General features: G+C 40.7%; 1 protein-coding gene and 1 non-coding gene across 4 annotated transcripts in view; both read left to right on the forward strand.

Moving 5' to 3' along the window:
• Positions 1 to 24,639, forward strand: part of RPN2 (ribophorin II) — a 49,914-nt gene that overhangs the window by 8,814 nt on the left and 16,461 nt on the right. For all 3 annotated transcript variants that reach the window (XM_065921965.1, XM_065921967.1, XM_065921966.1), the window contains exons 3-9: positions 3,827 to 3,922; positions 4,461 to 4,636; positions 9,314 to 9,389; positions 10,281 to 10,415; positions 12,490 to 12,666; positions 14,100 to 14,218; positions 14,944 to 15,049. In XM_065921965.1, the coding sequence (XP_065778037.1) occupies positions 3,827 to 3,922; positions 4,461 to 4,636; positions 9,314 to 9,389; positions 10,281 to 10,415; positions 12,490 to 12,666; positions 14,100 to 14,218; positions 14,944 to 15,049 (885 nt within the window). The remainder of the gene's footprint in view (positions 1 to 3,826; positions 3,923 to 4,460; positions 4,637 to 9,313; positions 9,390 to 10,280; positions 10,416 to 12,489; positions 12,667 to 14,099; positions 14,219 to 14,943; positions 15,050 to 24,639) is intronic.
• On the forward strand, positions 2,528 to 2,658 carry LOC136162284 (small nucleolar RNA SNORA38). The gene has a single exon (XR_010662089.1). It is a non-coding gene; the product is annotated as a small nucleolar RNA SNORA38 (small nucleolar RNA).

Genomic DNA, 24,639 nt, shown 5'->3' on the forward strand with positions numbered 1-24,639 from the left:
CTTTCTCCTGGGATCATTGAAGAGATAATGTGAAATCACATTATGCCTAATAGGTAACAGGCCCATGAAAGGCCCTTTGATTGTTAACTATTGTTATAATTGATATTTTAAAACTTCTGCTTTTATTTGTAATTTATTCATGTCAGTTCAGACGGTGCTGGTGTAGATACTGTAAGGACAGCCCGTGGTGTCTGAAAGGGCCTGGGAAGAGAGAGCAGTTGGGCGGCATAGGGTGGAGCAGTCTTGACCAGCGGAGGTTTTGTATCATCAGGTATAGGAGAGAAAATGGGATTATTAGGTTAATTTTAAATTTTGGCGGATTTGAATGCAGATGAATGGTTTCTACCGATGGATTTCAAACGTCTGTGGGACCATAGGATTCAGTCCAGGGGCCTCATGGAGAAGTGGGGTGGTCTCACTCTAACTTGAATGATAACTTTTTTTAAAAAAGATTGATTTCTATATCTTTTGGCTGCACTGGGTCTTTGTTGCTGCACGCGGGCTTGCTCTAGTTGCCGTGTGCAGGCTTCTCATTGAGTGGCTTCTCTTGTTGTGGAGCACAGGCTGTAGGCAAGTGGGCTTCCGTAGTTGTAGTTCACGGGCTCTAGAGTGCAGGTTTAGTGGTTGTGGTGCACAGGCCCAGTTGCCCTGTGGCATGTAGGATCCTTCCCAGGTCAGGGATTGAACCCAAATCCCCTACGTTGACAGGCAGATTCCTAACCACTAGACCACCAGGGAAGCCCAGAACGCCACCTTTTAATCTGTCTCATGATTTGGAGCTGCATGTGGATTTAGATTGAACTCATGCCCCTGCGGGTGTTCCCTGCTGATGTCATGAGTTCGACTAGCTGTTGGCCTGGACTGATAGGCTAAAACTATCCAGACAACTGCAGTGCACTGTGATTCGGGGATAATTGTGTGATTCAGTTCAGTCGCTTAGTCATGTCTGACTCTGCGGCTCCATGGACTACAGCACACTAGGCTTCCCTGTCCATCACCAACTCCCGGAGCTTGCTAAAACTCATGTCCATTGAGTCAGTGATGCCATCCAACTGTCTCATTCTCTGTCATCCCCTTCTCCTCTTGCCTTTAATCTTTCCCAGCATCAGGGTCTTTTCAGATGAGTCAGTTCTTCCCATCAGGTGGCCAAAGTATTGGAGTTTCAGCTTCAGCATTAGTCCTTCCAATAAATATTCAGGACTGATTTCCTTTAGGATTGAGTGGTTTGATCTCCTTGCAGTCCAAGGGACTCTCAAGAGTCTTCTCTAACACCACAGCTAATTGTGTGATTGGTGGTGGTGGTGGTGGTTTAGTCGCTAAGTCGTGTCTGACTCTTGGGATCCCATGGACTGTAGCCTGCCAGGCTTTTCTGTCCATGGAATTCTCCAGGCAAGAATACTGGAGTTGGTTGCCATTTCCTTCTCCAAATTGTATGATTAGCTGTGGCTCTTTGTTCCTAATTCAGTGGTTGGCTTCAAGATCTTGACCTCACAACCACACCACTGAGGGACCTGTGCTGCTTACCGAACCTTTCAGAATCTGTTTTCTCATCTGTAACATGGAGATAGTTACAGTACGCAGCTCAAAGGTGATGGATGTAGGGTGGTTAGCATGGCGATGGCAGGTAATACGTGTGTAATCAGTATTAGCTCTTAATAGTACTACTATGTAATAGTGGTAGTTCATGTACATTGATGTTTTACTTTTTTATCTAACTGCCATCCGAATTGCCTAATGCCTACTGAACAGAAAGTGTTCCACAAATATTTGTTGAATGAATGAATTGTAAACTTTAGCCTAATAGAAATGAAAGCTCTCTAAATGCGCCTCTTAATCAGAAAATAAATGGTTTAATCACATTCTTCATTCTTCTAATCACTTATGAAACATGCTGTGGTGAGGGTGTGATGTGTACATTGTAAACCATGGAAGGAAGGGAGTTGTATGGACGTTTAGGAGCTGGTGGATTTCCTTATTAGAGATGCACATTAAATAAACCAGTTGAGAGAGAGTCTCTGTTATTGCCACTTCTTTGTAGTGGGGTGTGTCCTCCTCAGCTGTCGTTGCTTTCAGTGAGTAGGGAGAACTCCCTCAGTTCTGTTAGATCCACTGAGTTGGTTGCTCTCATAGGTAGGTCATTAGGGGAGCTTTTGGTTATTTTTCATAACAGATTCAGCAGGAAAACTGAGAGGAATGGGGTTAAATAAGTATGAGAGGAGAGCATAGCTCTGGTAACGGAGTGTGGAATGAGAGTTGGTTTTAGGTGTTAATGAAGAATGAACATCTTTCATTTTGGTGTCCAGTACTGTATATGTAGGACTTCCCAGGTGACTTCATGGTAAAGAATCTGCCTGCCAATGCAGGAGACACAGGTTCAATCCCTGGATTGGGAAGATCCCCTGGAGGAGGAAGTGGCAACCCACTCCAGTATTCTTGCCTCCATATTCATGGAATTTTCCCCAAGAAGGGCCTGGCAGGCTATAGCCCATGGGGTCGAAAAGAATGGAATACTCCTGAGCATACATGACCCTCCTACAAAGGCGTGTCTGTAGTTTCCTGTCTTTAGACACGTAAGAATTGGAGGCAAAGAAATGTGGACTTGGAGAAGTCTGGGGCCAGCTTCCTTCCTGCGGGCTCAAGATCAACCATCCCACATAGGAAAAAAAGCGAAAACAAGCTACCCGCATTTTGAGCTCTGAAATCACGGACTGCTGGTAGATCTGTCTCTGCAAAGCAAGTATAGTAGGCATGATGCTGGTTTTACACAGAACAAGTCGTTTTTGTAGTACGGAGAAAGGTTGTGTAGCTCAGACTGAAACCAGGCTGCCTGGGTCTGAATTCCAGCTCCTCCATTAAGAGCTGAGTGACCTGATGCTCCAGTTTTCTTATCTGTAAAATTCAGGTAATCGGGGGACCTAATGTATAGATCCTCTTATTAAAGGAGAAATGCTTACACAGCACTTGTCAACACTGCTTGCCACATTTTAAGTGCCCAAAAAGTGGTATCAATGACCTTCATTGTTTGGGACTTTGGGTGTTGTTCTACTGTTAAAGCACCAGATGGCGACAAAGCACACATTAATTACCTACATTCTGCTGAAAGGATTTCTTGAATAGATTGTTTTCTTCTTCAAATACTTTTTAGATGTGTTGAACCTGACTTAGCTTTGGAGACATCTGAGTGAAGACATTACCATTTATTAACTTTGTGACCTTCATGAGGTTACTTACCCGTGCTGAACCTCAGTTTCTTATTCTGTTCAATGGGGATGATAAAACCACAGGGTCCTCATGTTCATTAAGAGGAAGAGAATCACAAACACCTTGCATAGTTTACAGCCAGAGCAGGTGGTCAGTGGAAGTGACCACATTTTCTTTCCTTACTTCTAGGTTCAGAAGGACTGTGTGTGTGTGTATGCTTAGTTGCTTAGTCGTGTCCAACTCTTTGTGCCCACATGCACTGTAGCCCATCAGGCTCCTCTGTTCATAGCATTCTCTAGGCAGGAATACTGGAGTGGGTTAGCCATTCCCTTCTCCAGGTGGGGGTCTTCACAATCCAGGAATCAAACCCAGGTCTTCTGCTTTGCAAGATTCTTTACCATCTGAGCCACCAGGGAAGCCCTAGAGTTGCTCTTTGTATGAAGTTAGCATCTGGGGGTAATATAGCTTCCTGTGAAAAATATCTGTTTAAAAAATGAAATCTTGTGTAGCTTGTTCTTTAAGCCATCATAGATTGCTCAGAATTTTATTTGTCATTCAAAAAAAAGGTACACTTGACCCAGTCATCGTGTATATCACCACTTATGTTGATTTTCCCTCTGTTTAGAAAGCGTGCACCTTCATTAAATCAAACCTTGATCCCAGCAATGTGGATTCCCTTTTCTACGCCGCCCAGTCTAGCCAGGCCCTCTCAGGGTGTGAGGTGAGTCCAGCTTCTTAATGTTTGTGTTTACTTTAAACTGTCAAGTCCTTTTTTAAAGAGGGGTGGTCATGTGAGACTTTTTTTAGCAAGGAGATTATTCCATATGGGTGAGAATTCCATTCTTGTGTTTTTTTTTTTCCTTGAAGAAATGGACTTGGTTTATGTTTCCCATGTTTTCACTTTTCATGAATTTTTAAGTAACTTCTTCCTCGATTTGTCTCTCTTCTGGGAAGTCTTGCTTTTTTTCTTACAGTCTCTCTTTAACATTTCAAAATGTTTAAAGTGAAAGATGAATACCCCCACCAGATTTCTAGAAATCCATTTTTTTGAACACAGGAGAACCCTATCAGTAGGCTAGTGAGCTGCCAGAATATTTTCAAAAGTGTTGTGCTGAGGTTTCCCAGATATTTAATTCCGGTTTCTGAGATGTTGAAGAGAGTGATCGAGGACCATATATGATGTGACCGTGGTAGTTGCTCTGCCTGCTGCAGGCTGCCTTCACCTGTTCTAAACTCTGTGTCTGCCCGTCCGTTCTTAGATCTCTATTTCAAATGAGACCAAAGACCTGCTGCTGGCAGCTGTGAGCGAAGACTCCTCGGTGGCCCAGATCTACCATGCAGTGGCAGCCCTGAGTGGCTTTGGCCTCCCCTTGGCTTCCCAGGAAGCGCTCGGTGCCCTTACCGCCCGCCTCAGCAAGGAGGAGACTGTGCTGGCGTAAGTCCGCATCTCAAGCGCTTCTCAGGCTGCTTCCCTGAGAGGCTTCATCCACTGGTTCCACGGTGTTGTCTGGGCACCTGCTGTGTTCCAGCGCTTTGTCGGCACTACAGACATCGTATTGTACTAAGGGCCATGTCCTCCTGCAGCTCCCCAAGACATGGTCTCCCGGAGTGCTCTGGCCGAGGCAGAGCATAAGTCAGAACATAAGCATGCTGCTACAGAGAGACATGATTTTTTTTGAGGTTAGGGGCTGAAGCAAGGGATGGGGCGGCCAGAGAGCCACGTGTGTCTCGTGCTGAGGCTTGGCCAGGCCACGGTGTGATGGTGGAGACTGCCATGGAGAAGGGCTCATGGAGTCCCTTAGAGGTGTGGGGGACAGCAGCCAGCAGGGGAGTAGGGGCTCAGAGGGGAGAGTAGCCTAGGGATCTGACCCTGCTCGTCTGCAGAAGGCTCAGGTGAAGGAGAAGCAGCTGCTAGGGAGGAACACTGAGCAGCTTTCCTGTTTGTTACACATTTATTATCATGTATTGTAACTGACCTCAGGATGTTTGCTAAACTTAAAAAGTTATACGTCGTTTCTTTCCCCCTTTGATCCTGAAACTCTTCATTAAACACAGTATATGTATATTTCATTTTCTACCTGTCCCCCATTTAATTGCAACCCTGAGAGGGATTGGACATTTAGTGAGAGAGCAAGACATTTAGTGACACAATGCCCTCCTGCAGAATAGTTCGTTTGTCTTCCAGTATTTTGTTTGGTTTGTTTTTTGTTTTTGCTAAGAACTGAAATGTTTCTAAACTTGAAGCTTTGTTAAGAGCAGGTTCGCAGTCAGTTGCCTTTCTCTGTCTCACTCTCACATCCTGCTCACTTTCACATGGTCAGTGATCAGTGGCTTGGGGGCTGGTACTTTTCCTAGGAATGACATTCTGTTCACGCTTTGCCCAGTGCTTGGCCCTTGTGGTCCTCTGGTTTTAGGTCACAAGACTTATCACCACTGTGTCTCCTGTCATGAATTCATTGTCCGTGTGTCACTCAGATGCCACCTTATACAGAAAAATCTTTCCATTGCCCTCTGAGCAAAAGGGAAACTTTCCCTCCTCTAAACTCCAGAACAGAAAGAAGTACAAAGAAAGTACTTTTGTACAAGAAAGTACAAAGAAATCCATTTTGGGGTCTGTTAGACTTGAGTTTGAATACTAGCTCTGTTTCTTGCTGTGTGACTTTGGGCAAGTTATTAACCTCTCTGAGCCTCATCTGTAGATGAGATCAGTAGTCCTCACATCACAGAACAAATATCAAGGTTCAGTAAGATAGTTGTTGTGAAGAGCTTAGTGCAGTGCCTGGTCTTGGTGGGCATGGGCCGCATGGAGTTTGTGCTTGCTAGAGCAGTTCCTTCTCAGGTCCCTTTCTTAGGGAGCTGGTTACTTCCTTGATTGTATTGTAATTTTTTCTGGATTAGATTATAAGCTTTATTTGTAGTGCTCAGAGAGTCTGGTACATGGTAGGTGCCCAAGAAAGAGTTAACTTCAAAACTATACTTTTGTATTTCTATTTTCTCCTCTTGTAAAAAACTTCAGATAGGAAGATCACACACTTGGGATGCGAGAGAAATGTTCAAGTCCAGCCTCTTCTACTTAATGTCTTTGTGACCATGAGCAGGCTGTTTAACTTCTCTAAACCTCAGTGTTTTCGTATGTTAAACAGGGAGAATGATATCTGTCTCATAGGGTTATTGGGAAGATCAAACTGGCAGAATGCCTTATATAATATTAACTACTCAATTGCCCTGTTTTAAGAAATCTGATATAAATTAATTAGGACTTTTCTAAATGGGCCTTCTACATTTAATTGGACTTATTCTAGGAAATGAATGTTCATAAACTTGTCTAGAACAGGAAAAGGACATTTGTAAGCTTGAGTGAACAATCTAAAAAGATGCTGTTGTGGTCTCTCATAACCCAGTGTCTTTGAATCATCAACAGCATGTTAGTACGACAAGATCTGCTTTCTTAGTGTTTGCATATAGTGCTCCAGAGGGAGAGAAGTTGCTGACTGGGGAATAAATAAAGCCAATGATCATTTTTTTCAAAAGCTAAGTGGATTAATTTCATTCTGAAAACTTCTGAGGTTGTTACCAGCTTGACGCTCACTTGTTCCGAAGAAGAGAAAAATGATACCTTAATTGAAAAGTTCTTTCTAGGCTCTCCTAGCAGTCTTTTCTGGGCTCATCTTTTATTGCAGGCAGATGTGGGATTTCTATCTTGTTTGGAAATTCAGGTTTCATTTTCTCAAGTGCATTCTAACAATCATCCCAGAAGGGTCATTGAACACTTCCCTCTCCATGAATTCTGACTTCTCTGTTTTCCAGCTTGTAACCTTAATGAAATTTTTTTTCCATGGAGGGAATCTAAATTGTTATGATTGCATTGAAAGCAGACAGATTCTCTCTCTACATCCCCCAAAATACTGACTTGATAAATGGTGTTTTTACACAAAGACCTGGTCATCTCTTGAGAGTTAGAGAACCTTTCTGGGGTTGAGCAGCATCAGCTTAACCACCAGGGGTCCTCAGCTGTCTTCATTCTGCTTCTAAAAGCACCATTTCCATTCCAAGTTATCCACATTAAGAGAATAGAACCTAATAAAATATCTTACATGGACATACTTACTTGTTTGTTTTTCGGTCAGTAAGTCGTGCCCAACTCTTTGTGACCCCAGCACGCCAGGCTTCCCTATCCATCACCAACTCCTGGAGTTTACTCAAACTCATGTCCATTGAGTCAGTGATGCCATCCAAACATCTCTTCCTCTGTCACCCCCTTCTCTTCCTGCCCTCAGTCTTTCTCAGCATCAGAGTCTTTCCAGTGAGTTGGCTCTTCACGTCAAGTAGCCAAAGTGTTGGCGCTTTAGTTTCAGCATCAGTCCTTCCAATGAATATTCAAGGTTGATTTCCTTTAGGATTGACTGGTTTGATTTCCTTGCATTCCTGTGGACTCTCAAGAGTCTTCTCCAGTACCCCAATTTGAAAGCATCAATTCTTTGGTGCTCAGCTCTCATATCCATATAGTAGTTTTCCAGTAGTCACTGGAAAAACCATAAACTTTGACTGTGCAAACCTTTGTCAGACATACATACTACATTGCACCTTAAGAATGAAGTACGAAAAAAATGTGTTACAGTGTGGACAAGCCTTGAAAACATTATGCCTAATGAAAGAAGCTAAACACAAAAGGTCACCTTTGTATGACTCCATTTAAATGAAATAACCAGAATAGGTAAATTCATAGAGACAGAACACAGATTGCTAGGGGCCAGGGGGCAGGGAGAGAGTGGGGGATGGGAAATGGAATGAAACTGTTGAATGGATATGGGGTTTTATTAATATTTTGGACTGATGGGAATGCTTTAGGACTATATAGAGGTGGTGATTACACAACATTGTGAAACATACTAGATGCCTCTGAATTGTTCACTTTCAAATGGCTGATTTCATGTGAATTTCACTTCAGTGAATTAAAATGTGTATATACATATACAACCATGGATAACTTAACAGTTATAGCACTGTATGACCTAGTAAAATGTAAATGTTCATCAGTTGAAGATTAAGTGAGTAAATTATGGTTCATCTAAGCAATATAATGGCATTGTTAATAAGGATGAAATACATTTATATGTACTCATAGAAAAGTGTGTACAGTCTATTAAAGGTAAATTGGAGAGCAGTTATCTTTTAGGGGTAGGCATTACAAGAAATTTAGCTTTCTTTAGTAATCTATTTGAATGTTTGACAAATATGTACTTTTATAGTCAGAAATAAGTGGTAATAGAAATGGAAAAGAAAAAAAAAAAGAATGGACTCTGGTTTGAGAACCAAATCTTTTATTCCTTTCACCTTATTTAATGCCTCAAGGATGAGCAGCTTTCAGGTCTCCTAGCAGGATGACGACAGCACAAGTGTTAGCTGTGTGTTTACCAAATGCTTCCTATTTCTATTGCATTCATCTGGTTTCAGAAAAGTTGCTCCAAATTCTACCAGCAACCTACATATGTACATTCCACAAAGTTTCTTTGGTCTTGGAGTAAGAAAAATAGAAAGTTAACAGGTAGCTAGCCTCTGCCTGGCACAGTACCTCATGTGACATGAGGATGCCCAATATACCTTGGTTGAATTGACTCTCATTCTCTCTCAGAGTGTATCTCTTCTAGAGCTAATGAAGTCTTAGTCTAGTGTTTCCTGTGCAATGCTATTAGGAACCAAACAGAGGTTCAGAAGGGGGTTCGCTGGTGCGCCATCTCTTCTCTCTGCCTTCAGTACTTTTGTGGATCCTGTTGCCCAGATTGCCTTCTCTCTAACTGTAGTGAACTTTGTGATATAATGGTCTTTTTTTTGGCTGTACTACGTGGCTTATGGGATTTAGTTCCCCAACCAGTGATTGAACCTGGGATCCCAATGATGAGAGCGCTGAGTCCTAACCACTAGACCACCAGGGAACTCCTTGTAATGTGATGGTCTTTGTTGCCTCTTTCCCGTATAGATTGTAAACCAGCTCCTTCAGGCCTGAGATTGTCTTTCTAGAGAACAAGAGTAGGATATTTTTGCAAATATCCTGATACAGGAAGGGGTGTGTAGAGACTTGCCATTCATTGGGGTTCTACTCTTTACATTCCAGAACAGTCCAGGCTCTGCAGACGGCCTCCTACCTGTCCCAGCAGGCTGACCTGCGAAGCATCGTGGAGGAGATTGAGGTACAAATTTATTTTGCCAAGTGAATCTCCCAGTTCCTGTCTTTGAAACCCATTAGAAGAGTCTTGCAGATAAACATGAATCATTTGTTATGGCCAGTTGCCTTCATCCTACTTTTGTAGGTATGGTCTCACAGTCCACAGATTTTAGAACATAACAAACCTGAAATTCAAATTTTTTTTTCTACTTAACTACTCTGTAATCTTGGGCAAATTATTTATGTCTGAACCTCAATTTCCCTACATGGTGGTAGTTAGGAGCAAGTGGAGTTCTAAAGTGCCTAGTCCAGAATTGACATTCAGCACATGGTCACTGTGGTCCACCCTTCGCCCAGGCCCTCCCGCTGCTCAGAGCCTGCTCTTGTGGACCGCATAGTCAGTGATGATAGGCAGTCTGACAGTGTTGTCACTGGTTTGCCCCACAGGCACGTTAGCTGCCTCATCATATTCCCCAGGAGAGCAGTATGTCTTTCTCCATCCTTTAGAGCATTGATTAAGGAGGAGAAAAACTTAGCTCTAGAGGTTATATCCAGCGGATGGCCATCAAACCCATCCATGTCACAGTGCTTCCCGGCTACACCGCAGCCTGGCCCACCAGCCTTCTGCCCAGGGCAGTTGGCGCCTTGAGTGCCCTGATTCCTGGGCTTGGGCCTAAGTTGAGGGGGTCAGGGAATGAGCACTCTCAAAGCCACAGAAGATACTGTTCTCTTCAGAAGGCTGTATGCTGTACTTCACTTTCCACCTAAGCACCTTTGTTGAGAAAGCTCTGAGTGACTGAAGTGGTCTGCAGACTGACATTTCCCAAAACCTTGTCTGCACTGGGTTGATGGTTTGTCCATCTCATCTCCGTTGTATCCCGTGACTTCCAACTGGCCTCCACTTTTGTCATGACAGGACCTTGTTGCTCGCCTGGATGAACTGGGAGGTGTGTATCTCCAGTTTGAAGAAGGACTGGAAACGACGGCATTGTTTGTGGCTGCCACCTACAAGCTTATGGACCATGTGGGGACGGAGCCGTCCATTAAGGAGGTGCCTGCCTACATCACAGTTCTCTGGCATGAAACTCAGAGGCGTCCTTGACATTACCTCCTAATGATAGCTTTTCAGAGAGGGCTATTTAGTTAGCTTTGGGCTATCTTGGGTTCGGCATGGAAATGAGAAAGAAAAATGTGAAGCCTGTTCTTGAGAAACTGGTTGTCAGTGGGACAGGCATGGAAAGCAAATTGCAACACTTGTTTTAAATAGAATACAGTTTTGTCACGAGATAGTGGCGCAAAGGCCAAGTGCATTATTCTCTGTCCACCTCCCTTTCCTCCCCAATGCTCCTAACTGCGTGTCTTATGAATTCTTTCCACGCTGGTGGCCTGTGCACATCCTGTTTCTCTTGAGAAGCACCGTATACATCAAAATTGCCTGTCCTCTCTCTCCGACCCTTGGTGATGGCTAATTTATGCTGATTGACATAGTTCACTGAGAGGCATGTGTGTCTACCAGACATCCACCAAGAATTAATTCTTTTCTTTCTTTTTTCAAGAGGAGGTTGTTAACCTGAAAGAACCTTTAGTTGAAATGTGTGTGGGAAGTCTTGAGAGTGGGACCCTCTTGATACCCCTTGTTTGTAAGAAGGTGACCAACCCTTGATCTCAAGGACTTCAAATACAACAGTGCTGCTGTTTTAATTTGAGGAGGAAAGATTTGGGTCCTCAGTTAGAACTTCCACTTCTTTTGTGTGTTAGGAATGCATTGTGAGTTGTAACAGTAAATAATTACCTTTCTCGAGTAATTTGAGTTAATTTTGTATTTTCTCTGGAGGCTATGATCTAATAATTTATTCACGTGTTAGCATTTTTATGTTGTCTTCTCCTTCCTTCTAAGTTTAGGAGGTCTAAAGACACCACACTCTTATTAAATTTCCATTATGGGTGAAAGTGCAAGAACATGGGTCTTAACGGTACAAATCATGTAGAGATTTTCCTATACACAGTGCAGTTGATGAATTGGCGATATTCTGCATAAAACAACTTAAACTTTCTTTTGCTTTATTCCCAGGCTTCTACCAACCAGGTATTTGGCTGGGATAATTTTGCTGTCACTGCTTTTGATATAACCATTCTGGTGAACAGTCCCCCATTTTAACATGTCAACAGCTTAGTGATGGAAAATGTAATTGGTACAATTAAAGAAAATTATTTCATGTCGACTGTGAATAACACTGTCGGGAACAAGGGGAGCTCTTTTGTTAGATGGTAGATTTTAAAAAACAAAACTGATTGAAATGGAAAATGTTTCCTCTTAAGCAAACAACCTCTAGAATTTTAATGATGCCTTTTAGGTTCTACTTTTTTAAAAAATTGCTTTCAGTTCTCTCCTCTCAGCAGCCCATTAGTTCTTAATGGAGAGTTATTTTAGTTTCTTTCTAATGTACGTTTTGGCTGTGCAGTTTGGTCTTGTAAACACCAGCTTAGTCCCAGCATCCAGTGTGGAGGTGGGCTGGGTAGGAGGGGAGCTAAGCTTGGGAGGGTGAGGGGAAACAGGAAAGGACATATTTTATTATGAAAGGACTTCGGAGACTAACAGACCTACATGTGAATTTTGGTCCTCCTTCTCTTTTTCTTTCTGTCTTAACTTGTAAGAGTTAATTAACTTCCTTTAGCCTCAATTTCCTTATTTGGAAAGGATTGAGAGCAGTCTTTTCAGGCTCTTTGTCACAGTCTGAGTTAATACACCTGTTACAGTGTCTAGCACGCATAGACATGGAACAAATGGGTACTGCGATAGGTATTATATAGTAACTTTTATCTCTCAGTAGTTGTCTAGAATTTCCTTGCATTTGTACAGCAAACATTCATAAATGGTTGACAAAGAAATGCATCCGTTTCAGTTTATACCAGAAGATGCAAAAAACCATCCAAATTCAAGTTTTACGCTTAAATGCAGAATGTTTGCTTCCCCCACCCCTACCAGATTGGTTAGTGGCTGAAAGACTTCCCATGCGAACACCTGGAAACAGAGAAGGAAAGACTGCCCAAGTAGAGAGGGAGGGGTGGCTGCCCCCCATGCCTGACTGAGGAAGATCTCAAGCTGTGTTCGCCTCTTCTTGCAGGATCAGGTCATCCAGCTCATGAACGCCATCTTCAGCAAGAAGAACTTTGAGTCGCTCTCTGAAGCCTTCAGCGTGGCCTCTGCTGCCGCCGCGCTCGCTGAGAATCGCTACCATGTGCCCGTTGTGGTTGTGCCCGAGGGCTCTCCTTCCTACACTCAGGAACAGGCCGTCCTGCGGGTATGACTGCCATGTCCCCAGGGTGCTGCTCTGATCGCCATTTCCAGAAATCTACACGGCCAGTGATAACCTCCATGAGGACAGATCTCTTAAATGAAGAGCAAATGGCGATAACCACTCGGTGAACTAGTCACAGGATCTTCTTTTTTTTTTTTTTTTTTTTTTTGGAGTATTTGAAGTAGTACAGCTTTCAGTGAAGTGCTGGCAAATTGCACTTATGGATTCATAAGTCCAGATATATAGAGAAGTCTTGCTTCTAAAATGTATTTTCCTATACCCAGACTTTCTATATCCGTTATTTAAGACAGCTTTCTTTAACATTGTTAAGATCAATGTCAGGTCTCTTTAGTCCTTGGAGCTGACAGTATATCTTTCTACCTCTTCATAACATAGCACTCCATCCCCTCAGCACTAAGCATGCATGGTTGTCTGTGTTAACTGTCTGGACAGAGCAAAATGCACACACTTAAGAGTTTTCCATTCCAATGAGGCATTTGTTGCTATTGTTTGGAAACCAGTGAGAAGCTAAAATCTTCGTAAGAAATTAGCATCTTGTTTATATCTAAATACACGAATTCACATAGGACTGTCCACCTGTCCTATCAGTTCTTGTGCTTTGCAGGGCCCTTCAGATACTCTCCAGGAGAAGTGCCCCAGATTCCAGAGTTGCCTCTTGTTCCCCTACGTATATGTCACGTCCCCTCAGCAAACACTGGGGTGAGAACTCACCTGGGTAATACAGTTCACCATGAATCAGGGGAGCTGAGAAAGCAGCGTGGAAACAGCACTGGCTTCTGAAGCTGGATAGCCTGGGGCTTCAGTCCTGAGCCATGTGGCCTGCAGCTGCCCCATATCGTCTTGTGGCCTCAGTTTCTTCATCTGTAAAGTGAAGATTATACCAGCTGTCTCAGACGATTGGTGGTAGGATAGATACAAGTGCTTAGCCTGGTATCTGGCAAATAGTCGACTTTCAACAAATGACTGTTGTTAACGTTATCCATATTTCTTCAGTTTTCTCGTTGCCCTTACCGTCATAAAGCATTTTTCTTACTAATAATTTTTTTTTTTTTTAAGTACTATAGTAGAGCAGTAGAGTGGGAAGATCAGGGGATCAAAGAGAAGGAAATGTTAACTGTGTGATCTGAAGCCTTTCCCTAGACTTTGGTTTCCTTACCTGAAAGATGAGATCATTGGGTAAAATCAAATGTCCCCCACCCACACATTCTATAATCTATGTCATTCCAAACTAATTGTGTTTTCCTCTGTTTTATCCCCCAGAGATAGTAGGCCACAGGTCAGAGATGGTTCCTGAAATGAAATGGTTCTCCCCCAGCAGAGCTCACTCCCTGTGGATAAAGCTCCCATCGCTAGAAGCAAAAATCTGTACTCCCTCAGCTTCTGTGGCTACAGATAATTTTGAAATGTATTTCCAGTTGCAGGTCACCAATGTTCTGTCCCAGCCTTTGACTCAGGCCACTGTTAAACTTGAGCATGCGAAATCTGTTGCTTCCAGAGCCACAGTCCTACAGAAGACATCATTCACCCTCGTCGGGTAAGTCCTGAGCATATCTCTGTAGAGCACCGACATACTTGTTTTGGAAAGTTAGCTTGCAGCCGATATAACCCAGATCATAAAACCAAAGTTATCTGCATTTAGCATAATGCTTTATTAATAACAATGTATCAGGAACATTTCCCCCATAGGCTTAATATACTTCCATAGTCTTACCTTCAGTGGCTGTGTGTTATTGTTAGGTAATTAGAAAAAAAATTAAGGGTTAGTTTTTATAGGAAACTTCTAAGTTTTGATAGTAAGTTAAAGTAAGATATGCCCTTTTTAGGAAATTTAAAAAGCACAGGAAAGTAGAAATAATACAGAAAATTACCTACAATTATACTACCTTACGCCAAACTCTTTGAACATTTCCACTTAAAAAAAAAAAAAATTGGTATCCTACTATAGACTTACCTATTTTGCATTTAATTGTGGAAGACTTACCCGAAGAAGGTGGAATTTTTAGGAGCTGGGAGGAGGGGTGGTCAGGGAGTAGAAAAAGAAGACTTTGGAGACTTGAAAGAGAAGGTCATTTTAGGTGGTTTTAAAGTTTGCCCCTCATAATAATATGTGATTGAGCAGGAGGTGGCCCACGATAGGTGGGAAGTGGAAAAGTGAAAAAAGGGTGCATCCCTGGAATGCTGCACTTTGCAGCCCGTTTGTTGTGTCATTTGTGATTTTCCTGCGTGAGTTGTCGCTAACCCCACTGTCATTCTTAACAGGGATGTTTTTGAGCTAAACTTCATGAATGTCAAATTTTCCAGTGGTTATTATGACTTCTCTGTCAAAGTTGAAGGTGACAACCGTTATATTGCAAATACTGTAGAGGTAAGTGCTTTCTTGTCATCCCCATTGCTATGTTAATATACCTAAGGAAATGACCAGACAGGCACATGGCATTAACCATTTAGGTGTGTTGACCTCACTTATGACCCAGTTAAAATGAATATGTTAAGAGAGAGGTAGGTTTGAACTATGCTGTTTGACAGACTCAGCCAAGAACTCGATTATAGGCAGTTGGATTTGTCAGTTATTCATTTTTTTTTTTTATTTTTTTTTATTTTTTTATTTATTTATTTTTTTTAAATATTATTTTATTAGTTGGAGGCCAATCACTTTACAACATTTCAGTGGGTTTTGTCATACATTGACATGAATCAGCCATGGATTTGTCAGTTATTCATTTTGCATTGTAACTTAGCATTACTCTCTTACATAAAATTTAGGAAGTAGAAAAAATTAAAATCATCCGTAATTCCCCTGAGATATAAATATTCTTAAGATGTTTTCTGTGGTTGGCCTTGATAGATTTAGAAATGGGCTTGGTGCTAATTAAGGGGACCAAAAGCATCAAGTGGCCTGTAGCAGCATAGCGAGGCTGTCTGGGTGAAGTACAAAAGAAAATCTGTAATCCTTCCTAATGAACTGTGTTTCAGATGTCTCGAGTTGTGTTGAAGATCCAAGTGGTTTTAAGGGTGGAAAGCTGTGCCTCATTTATCTGATGCTTTGTGAGAATGAGTTATTTCATGTTAGCGGTTTTCTCAGCTAATTGACGTTTGCCCCTCCAGACACTGTGGCTTTCATTTTAATCTTTTTGGATAAAAGTTTATTGAAGATGAATTACACATTTTCCTACTTTCTTGATAACAGTTTAACCTTTCTTATTCTGGTTTAAAGAGTCGTCAGCATGAAAGCATGTGACATACACAGCACAGTTCTCTATGCTTTTGCTTGTTTTATTTTATTCTTACAATAGTCCTAACAGATGCATGGAGTTCTTTTCCTTTCACTGATGAGGCTCAGAGGGGTAAAGTAACTTGTCCAAAACCTCTAGCCTGTCTGTGCTTGCGTGAATCTTCTCCACAATGCTGGTTTAGTTACATGCTGTGGTGAATATTGAGCTAGCTTAGAGGCTGGGACCTGTGTGCAGCTCTAGCTGCCGGCCTATTCATAGTATTACTTTGTCCTTAGAGCTGTCGTTTCTTCATGTTTCTGCCACTGTCTTTGTTGCATCTACTTGGCCACAATTGTCCCACATTCTGTTGGGTCAGGGGAACTTGAGATGTTACAGTGCCTTTCCAGTAGTTATATATATGCTATTTGCAACAACTGTTTTCTTCACTATTCAAATGTCATTTTCCACTGACTTTTCTTTGTTAATTAAACTTTTTCATTTTGAAATCATTTCAATCTTAAATTGCAAAAACAGTATGAAGAATTCCTGTATACCCTTTATCCAGCTGCCCCAAATGTATACCTTATATAACTAATATGATTTCAATATGTGAAAATTAACACTGATACAATACTATTAACTGATCTGTGTAGATTCCACTAGGTATCTTACTAATGTCCCTTTTCTGGTCCCAAATTCAACCTAGGATCACATATTCCTTCAGTTGCCATGACCCTTTACCCTCCTCCAATTAGGGTATTTTGTCTTTTGTGAGCTTGACACTTTTGAAAAGTACTGGCCAGTTAGTTTGTACAGTGTCCCTCACTTTGGGTTTGTTTGCTGTTTCCTCATAATTAAATTCAGGTCATGCAAAAATACTCTAAAAGCAGTGTTCCTTCTCATTGTGTCCTGTTAGGAAGTATATGCTGTTGGGATGTCTCATTGTTGGTGATGTTAACCTTGATCTCCTGGTTAAGGTGGTGTCTGCTAGGTTTCTCTGTTGTAAAGTTGCTATTTTTTCTGCTTTGTAATTGTCTGCTAAAGTGATATTTTGAGACTGTAGATACCCTTGACGATTTTGCCTGCCAGAGTTATTAATGTGGTGTTTGCCAGTAGGTGATTTTTTTCCTTCTTTCATTCCGTCTACATTAATTAGTTGGAATTTCATTGTAAGAAAACGCTGTCCACCTCTCCCTGTATTTAGTTATTCATGGATGCTTACTTTACTCTATAGGTTATAATCCATTACTGTCATCATTTATTTTTTAGCTCATTTTATCCCAGATTCGGCCTTTGGAGAGCTCTCGGGTTGGCCCCATGTCACTTTTCTTTAATGAAAGGACACACAGCTAGAAAGTTTGACCTTTTCAAAAGTGGGCCATTACTTAACATAGAGTCAACATTTAGATTAAAAGTTTGGCAGAAAGGATGATATTTTCTGGAACTCTAATCTCTCTGCCTTTTCTCTGCCTCATGTCTGACCTTTTTAGGCAGGAAACATCTGATCCTAGTCCATTCACTAACACAGAAACACAGATTTGGATAGAAATTAATGTAGTGTGTGCCTTGAGCCTTTAAAAATTCAGATTCTTTCAATTTTAGTTTCCTTCTGTAAGGGGGCTTATATTTGTAATTTGCAGCTGAACTTATTGAAAGGCAACTTTTTTTTTCCTTGAAGCCTCTTTCCTTCTACCTAAACTGTCTTGATACCGACATACCCAATTTAAGTGCCATCCCCATGCCTCACGGCCATTCTTAATCTCTCTCTTCCTTTCCACTTCTGACTTCGGTCAGTCACCAAGTCCTGTTGACTCCACCTTTAAATGGCTTTTATGTGATTCCTTTGTTCTTTGGTCCCACTTTGGTAGATCGCAAATAAGTAGGTAAGTAGTTTCCAGCAAGTTTCATTGTCTTTCGTCTCTGCCCCTTCTGCTTCATAAGCGCCATAAACACCACTAGAATGATAAAAATCATAGTGTTCTGTGGTTAAACATTTCTTTGGTTCCCTATTGTGTATGAGTAAGGTCTAGACTCCTCCGTGCGGCTTTTGAAGGTCCTGCACGCAGGCACATGGGCATCCTTCATTGTGGTTGCATTCTTATCCACTCAGCTCTAGCTGCTCTTGACTGCATACTGGTCCTCATCTATACTCTACGTGCGCATGCATTGGGCATCTGTTATTTCCTCCATAGGGAATGTTCTTCCCCACCCTTGCTGAAGTACTCATCCTGGGATCTAATTCAAATGTTGCTCCTTCAGTGCTCCCTTAGAATTTTATTTTTATTTTTTCAGTTTAGACTATTTAAAAAATACAGAGAAGAATCGAGAATAGTATCATTGTTATATACCTACCAGCTATTCATCTCCCTCAAACCCAAACATTTTGCTATATTTTCTCCCTTGTTTTATTTATTTATTTTATATTTGGCTGTGTTGGGTCTTTATTGCTGCATGACGGCTTTTTCTAGTTGCAGAGAGTGGGGATGCTGTCGAGTTGTGGTAGGCAGGCTTCTCTTTGCAGTGGCTTCTTGTTGCAGAGCATGGGCTCTAGGGCACACGGGCTCAATAGTTGTGGCTCCTGGGCTCTAGAGCACAGACTCAGTAGCTGTGGCGCACAGCTGAGTTGCTCCCTGGCATGTGGGATCTTCCTGGAGTAGGGATCGAACCTGTGTTTCCTGCATTGGCAGGTGGATTCTTTACCGCTGGACCTCCAGGGAAATCCCTCTCCTCCATTTTGTTTTATTTTGATAAGAAGTAAAACCCTATAGATTAAACTTAAGCTCTCTGTATATTCCTCACTTTTTCTTCCCTCTTTCCCCAGATTTGAAGTGTATATTCCAACGCCAGTTTTTATGTTTCTGCTACATATGTATTTTTAAGTAGTATAGTGCATTGATTTGCATCTTCCCCAAATTTATATGCTTCATTATGTGCATCCTTTTGCAATTTGCTTGTTTTTACTCAATATTAATTTTATGACAGCTAGCCATATTTATGCATGTCGAACTTAGAGCTATATGTATAAATATGAATAATTTTCATAAAATTGTCTTCCTTTTATGAATGCATTAGATTTATTAACTCATTTTCTGTTTTTGGACACTTAGACTTTCACTGGTACAGAAGGTGCTGCTCTGAATATCCTAGTACATTTTTTCGTGCACATTTTATTTATCTGGAGTGAAGTTTTGGGATCATGGGGTATGCTCGTTTTCCAGCTTTCTTATGTTTTGCTAAATTGCTGTTTTCTTCATATTCTTATCAGTATCTGGTATGATGAGTTTTGATAATCTGTTAAATATGAAATGGTATCTTGTTTTAATGTTTGTCTTTGGTTACTAGTAAGATTGAGCGTATTTTCTTGTGTTTACTGGCCATTTAGATTTCTTCTTTGAATTGCCATGTATCTTTTGTCTTTTTCTTTTGGTTTGTTAGTTGTTTAGTTATTGATTTTTTTTTTTAGGCACTGCATATATTCTGAAGCAGTATGTATTAATAAATCCTTAGTTATAAGCATCAGATATAATTCCTTAGTGTTGCTTTATGGCATCTTTTGATGTCCAGAAATTAGTTTCAATGAAGCCTAATTTAAAAGTCTTTTTTTCCCCCTAGATTGTTTGTATTTTTTGTGTCTTCTTTTAAAAATTCTACATTGCTCCAAGATCCAAAAAGTATTCTCTAGTATTTTCTTCCAAGAGTTTTTAAGTTATTTTCCTCTTATATTTAGGGCTTCAGTCTACTTGGCTTATTTTTGTTGCTATAGTATTTTATACCATGTCCATAATTGTTCTTACTGCATTGTATTACCTACCATTGTTTGCTTGTAAGTATTGCTTTTTCATTGAGCTGGGTGCTCCCTATGGGCAGAGACCAACTCTTGTTTTTTCAGTGCTTAGCTTCCGTCTCAGCCCACTTAAGAGAAGAAAAGGAGATGGAGTGGTCTGAAGATTAAAGATGTTTCCCCGCATTCCAAGGCCCTTAGAACTGTGGTAATTAATCTTTTAGGGGTGAGCCTTTTATTCTGTACAAAGCAGCTTTCTTTTTTCTTTCAAACAAGTTTTATTGAGGATATACCAGAAAAGTACCCATTAGAAGTATATAATTCAGCATCTTTAGTATATCTGGAGTTGTGTGGCTGTCACTACCATCTAATTCCACAGCATTTTTATCACCCCAGAAAGCAACCCTGTGTCTAATGGTAGACACTCCTTCTTCTATAAGAATATATCCTACTCTCTGTCCTGGCAGTTACTGATCTACTTAGTATCTCTATGGTTTGCCTATCTGGGACATTTCCTATAACTGGAATAATACAATAGCTTAGCATAATATTTTTAAGGTTTATTCATGTTGTAGCATGTATCAGTACTTTATTCCTTTTTATGGCTAAATATTCGAATAGTCCCTTGTGTGGATATACTGCATTTTTTAATCCATTCATCATCCCCACCATCCCCATTGTTGGACATGTGGGGATATTTCCACATTTTGGATATTGTAAATGATGCTTTGGTTAACGTTCATGTACAGAACGTTCAAACGTTTGTTTGAACACCTGTTTTCAATTCTTCTAGGTTTATGCCTTGGAATGAAAGTACTGAGTCATGTGATAATTGTACGTTTAACTTTTTGAGGAACTGACACTGTTTCTCAAAGAAGCTGCACCACTTTACATTCCCACCAACAATGTATAAGCATTCCAATTTCTCTGCATCCTTACCAACTTTTGTTATTTATTTTCTGTCTTTTTCATTTTGACCCTCCTAGGTGGGTGTGAAGTGATTTCTTGTGAAATATGATTTGCATTTTTCTGATATCTAATGATGTTGAGCATCTTTTTATGTGCTAATTGGTTATTTGTACATCTTTTTTGGAGAAATGTCTATTCAGATCTTTTCCCCATTAAAAATTTGTCTTTTTATTTCTTCCTTCCTAGTCTATATAGCTCTTATTTCCTTTTCTCACTTCTCTGTCTTTTTATATCCCTGAGTTATGCATTCTGTGTATATTCTTAATACAAGTTCTTCGTCAGACATATGATTCGCAGATATCTTCTCACCATCTGTAGATTGTCTTTTCCCTTTCTTAATGTTGTCTTCTGATGCACAAAAGGTTTTAATTTCAATAGTCCCAATATTTTTAATTGTTTCTTTCACTGAAAGAAACACTGACTTAAGTGCCATATCTAATCAACTGTTGCCTTATCCAAGATCATGAAGATTTGCTCCTGTTTTCTTATAAGAATTTTGTGATTTTAGCTCTTACATTTAAGTTTCTGATCCATTTGAGTTAATGTTTCTATGTGGTATGAGGTAGGGATCCAGTATCCTCCTTTTACATGTAGATGATCAGTTGTTCCAGCACCATTTGTTGAAAAGACTGTTCTTTCTCTATTGATTTGTCTTGGCACCCTTGTCAAAAACCAATTGACCATAAATATAAAGTTAATTTCTAGACTTGTGGTTCTATTCCATTAATCTATACTTTTATCCATATACCAGTACTATGCTGTCTTGATTGTTGTAACAGCTTGACTTTTTGTAACATCAAATTTGGTGTTTGTGCAAGTGTTTCTGTGGTTGCTGGAAAAATTAAATAAGTACAGACTAGCAGAAATGCCTTATAGCTCTGTTACTTGTGCAATGATAATAAGCTCCCATCGAGGCCACTGCTGTCCTTATTTTTCTCAGTGATGGAGTAAGTATTACAAATCTCCTCTCTTCCTCTTCATTTTATTAAGCTTTATGCGTGTGTGTGTGTGTGCGCATGCATGCTCTGACCTCTGTCACATACGCAACTTTACTTTGTAATTTCAGTAGTAGTCACACTTGGAACCTCAGAGCCGGTCAGCAGGTCCTGTTTACTCTCCTGAGAGATGCTTGACATTGGTCAGAGTGCATTAACAGTGGTTTGGTGTGGAAGGCCTGTAATAGCACTCATTGACATTGGACTTGCTGTCAGGGGAAGCATGGGTTTTAGAAGCTGTCATTAGCATTAATTGCCCCTAATGCACCATTATTTTTGACAGTAATGAGCTAAACAGGTAGGTTATTACTCTCAGCAGAAAGACTGCATTTCCTGGCGTTAAAACTTTTTGAGGTGTATGTGGCGTGCAGCACAGGCAAAGGAAGGACTGGTTGATTCACTGTAAAGCAGGCTTAGTGGCATTTAAAGTGGCTCAACAAGTCCCTTTCCTATTATAAAAAGACGAATCCTGCAGTGTTAGTTTGAAGGAAGGAGCAGCTAACCGACAGGGATCCTTCTCTGAACCCTTTACAACAGGGCTTTGGAAAAAGTTACGGTGATTTTTATTTCTCAGCTTGCTCTAAGAGAGTAGCATAAAAAAGCTTTTCGTTTAAATGTTTCCAGAGACCCATTTGCAGTAAGATTTTAGGGGCAGAAGGACTTGTTTTAAATTGTTCCCTATTTAAGAGCAGCACTATGCTTTCTGTGCAACACAGGAAGCTGTAACTTGGGGGGCCTTTTAAAATTAGGGCTGCAAGCAAACCCAAGAGGACTGGAGTTCACTGCAGTTTGCCCTTTCATCATTCCATGTCTGTGTTGTGAATGCTTTTAAGTCTTACGAACAAACACACAGCCGAATCTTGATTAGCAGACCTTCGTGACCATGTTATTATTGAAAGCTTATAGTCAGGATTCTGAGTAAAAACCCGCAAGTTGATGGCTTCCTTATCACTATAATTAGGGCACATGGAGGAACCTTATACAAATCTTTAAACATCTGTTTGTGTTTATCCATCTGTTGAAAGGAAGAGCAATTGTTTTTTTAAATTATATTTATTGGGTGGTACTTTTTAATACAAAACTGTTTATAAAGAAGAAAGTATTTTCACACAGTGTCATTGCTCAGGTAAGCCCTATTTAAAAAAAAATAGGAGTGGAATATGCATATAGTTTAAAAATTCAAAGTGTAAGAAAGTATGTAATGAAATATAAAAGCCTTCTCTTATCCCTTCTATCCAGTCTCTCTCCTTTAATAACAGTTAACTGTATTTACTTTGAAAAAGAAGAATGCCCATATCATTGAATTGTGTGCACATTCTTTCTTATTTACACAAAAGCAATCATTCTATAAGCAGTTATATTCTTTGCTTTTGTTACAAAGTAGAGGCTCCCAGCTTACCCCTTAGGGTCTGTTCAGCTTCATGGCCTCCCCCTATTCCCCACCCCCACGCTTCCCTGCCATAATTCAGCCAGTTGCCAGAACTCAGTGACAGGTGATGTTAAATATAATCCTGCCAATCAGTGGCCATGTATTCAAAAGTAGGAGATACATCTCTTATCTGTCCATAGATACCTACCATGTTCTTTTTAATTGCTCCAGAGTAATTTGAAGTGTATGTGAATATCCCATTATTTATTTAACTAGTCTCCTGTTTATGAGAAAAAAAAAAAATTAGTCTCCTGTTTATGAACATTTAGGTGGGATGATGATTTTAAAAGCACATTTACAGATTAAATGAGTCTATAAGAGAGTGAGAAGTGAAAAGGGAATTATCTAGTTAATGTTGATGAAGATTGCAGAGTAATTACCTATGAAAACAGATTATCTTTGTAGCATGGAGTGGTTGCTCAGGTTCTGCCTCTCCCTAAACTGGAGGCCTGCCTAAGCCCTCCTGCTGCCCATTTCCCTCCCCGTCCAAGGGCTGCCGACTTGGGTCACCGATCCTCCTGCTGGGCTTCTGTAGCTCTTTGTCCCTCCCTCCACAAAGCAGCAGCCTGCTCTGTTGTAATTTAGCTTTGCCTGTATGCTTCCCTCTAGGACAGGAAATGCATCTAGCTGTCTCTGTCTGTCCCTGCACCTGAGTGCTCCAGATGCTCTTGGGGGTTGTGGGGAAGTGACCTCAGTGGGGTGTCTTGCTAATCAAAGCTCGTTGACTACTTTGCTTGAGCCTTCCACTCCAGGTTTTCTCCATATGAAAGTGCTGTCAGTGCCTCTCTGGATTGAGCTTTCTCATAGCAAAGTTGGCTCTGGTTCCGAGCCCTGTATGAGTTGTGAAGCTGTTTGCTCAGCAGAGCACCCAAGAGCCAAAGTAGAGGATTCTAGCTCTCTCCTTGGTGGTTTATTCAACTTGAAGACCAGAGGTTCCCCTCCCCCTACCATAATTCACCCTGTTGCCTAGATTCAGTAACAAACTATGATGCTAAATATATTTCTGCCAATAGGTGCCTTTGTATTCAAAAGTAGGAGATAATAATATCTTTATGGCCTTTGGTAATAAATCTTTTATTAGGGTTTTCTTTTTTTACTTTTTAAGCAAAACAGAACACCCCCCATTCAACCTGATACTTGAGGTTATTGTCACAAAATAGTTATGGAGGCAGAAGAGAGGCTGTTAAAAAGAATTACTTGATAGCTCTCTTTATCCCTTTTTAGTTTTTCTTCTTTGCCCTTGATTTGAGGCTGTCACACCTTCATAGTATGTTTGAGAAAAATGCTGAAGCTATGTTTCAGTTATTTGCCCAGACTTCTCTCTCTGTTCCTTCATCCCGACTTAGGCTGTAAACCAGTGAATTTGGCAAGGATTACCTTAAGCATTACATTCAAGTTTTTCAAATATTTGAAAGTCTCACAGATATGTTTACACATTAGAAGTGCTTTGGGATTGTGTAATTTGCACATTCTAACATTGATTTTAAATAAAAATTTTGAATAAAAAAGTTCCCCTGAGTAGACTTTTAGTGTGTTTTCTCTTTTGGAAATTTACATTTATTTGAATCT

The sequence above is a fragment of the Muntiacus reevesi genome, chromosome 2 (assembly GCF_963930625.1).
Source record: "Muntiacus reevesi chromosome 2, mMunRee1.1, whole genome shotgun sequence".
Classification (NCBI taxonomy): domain Eukaryota; kingdom Metazoa; phylum Chordata; class Mammalia; order Artiodactyla; family Cervidae; genus Muntiacus; species Muntiacus reevesi.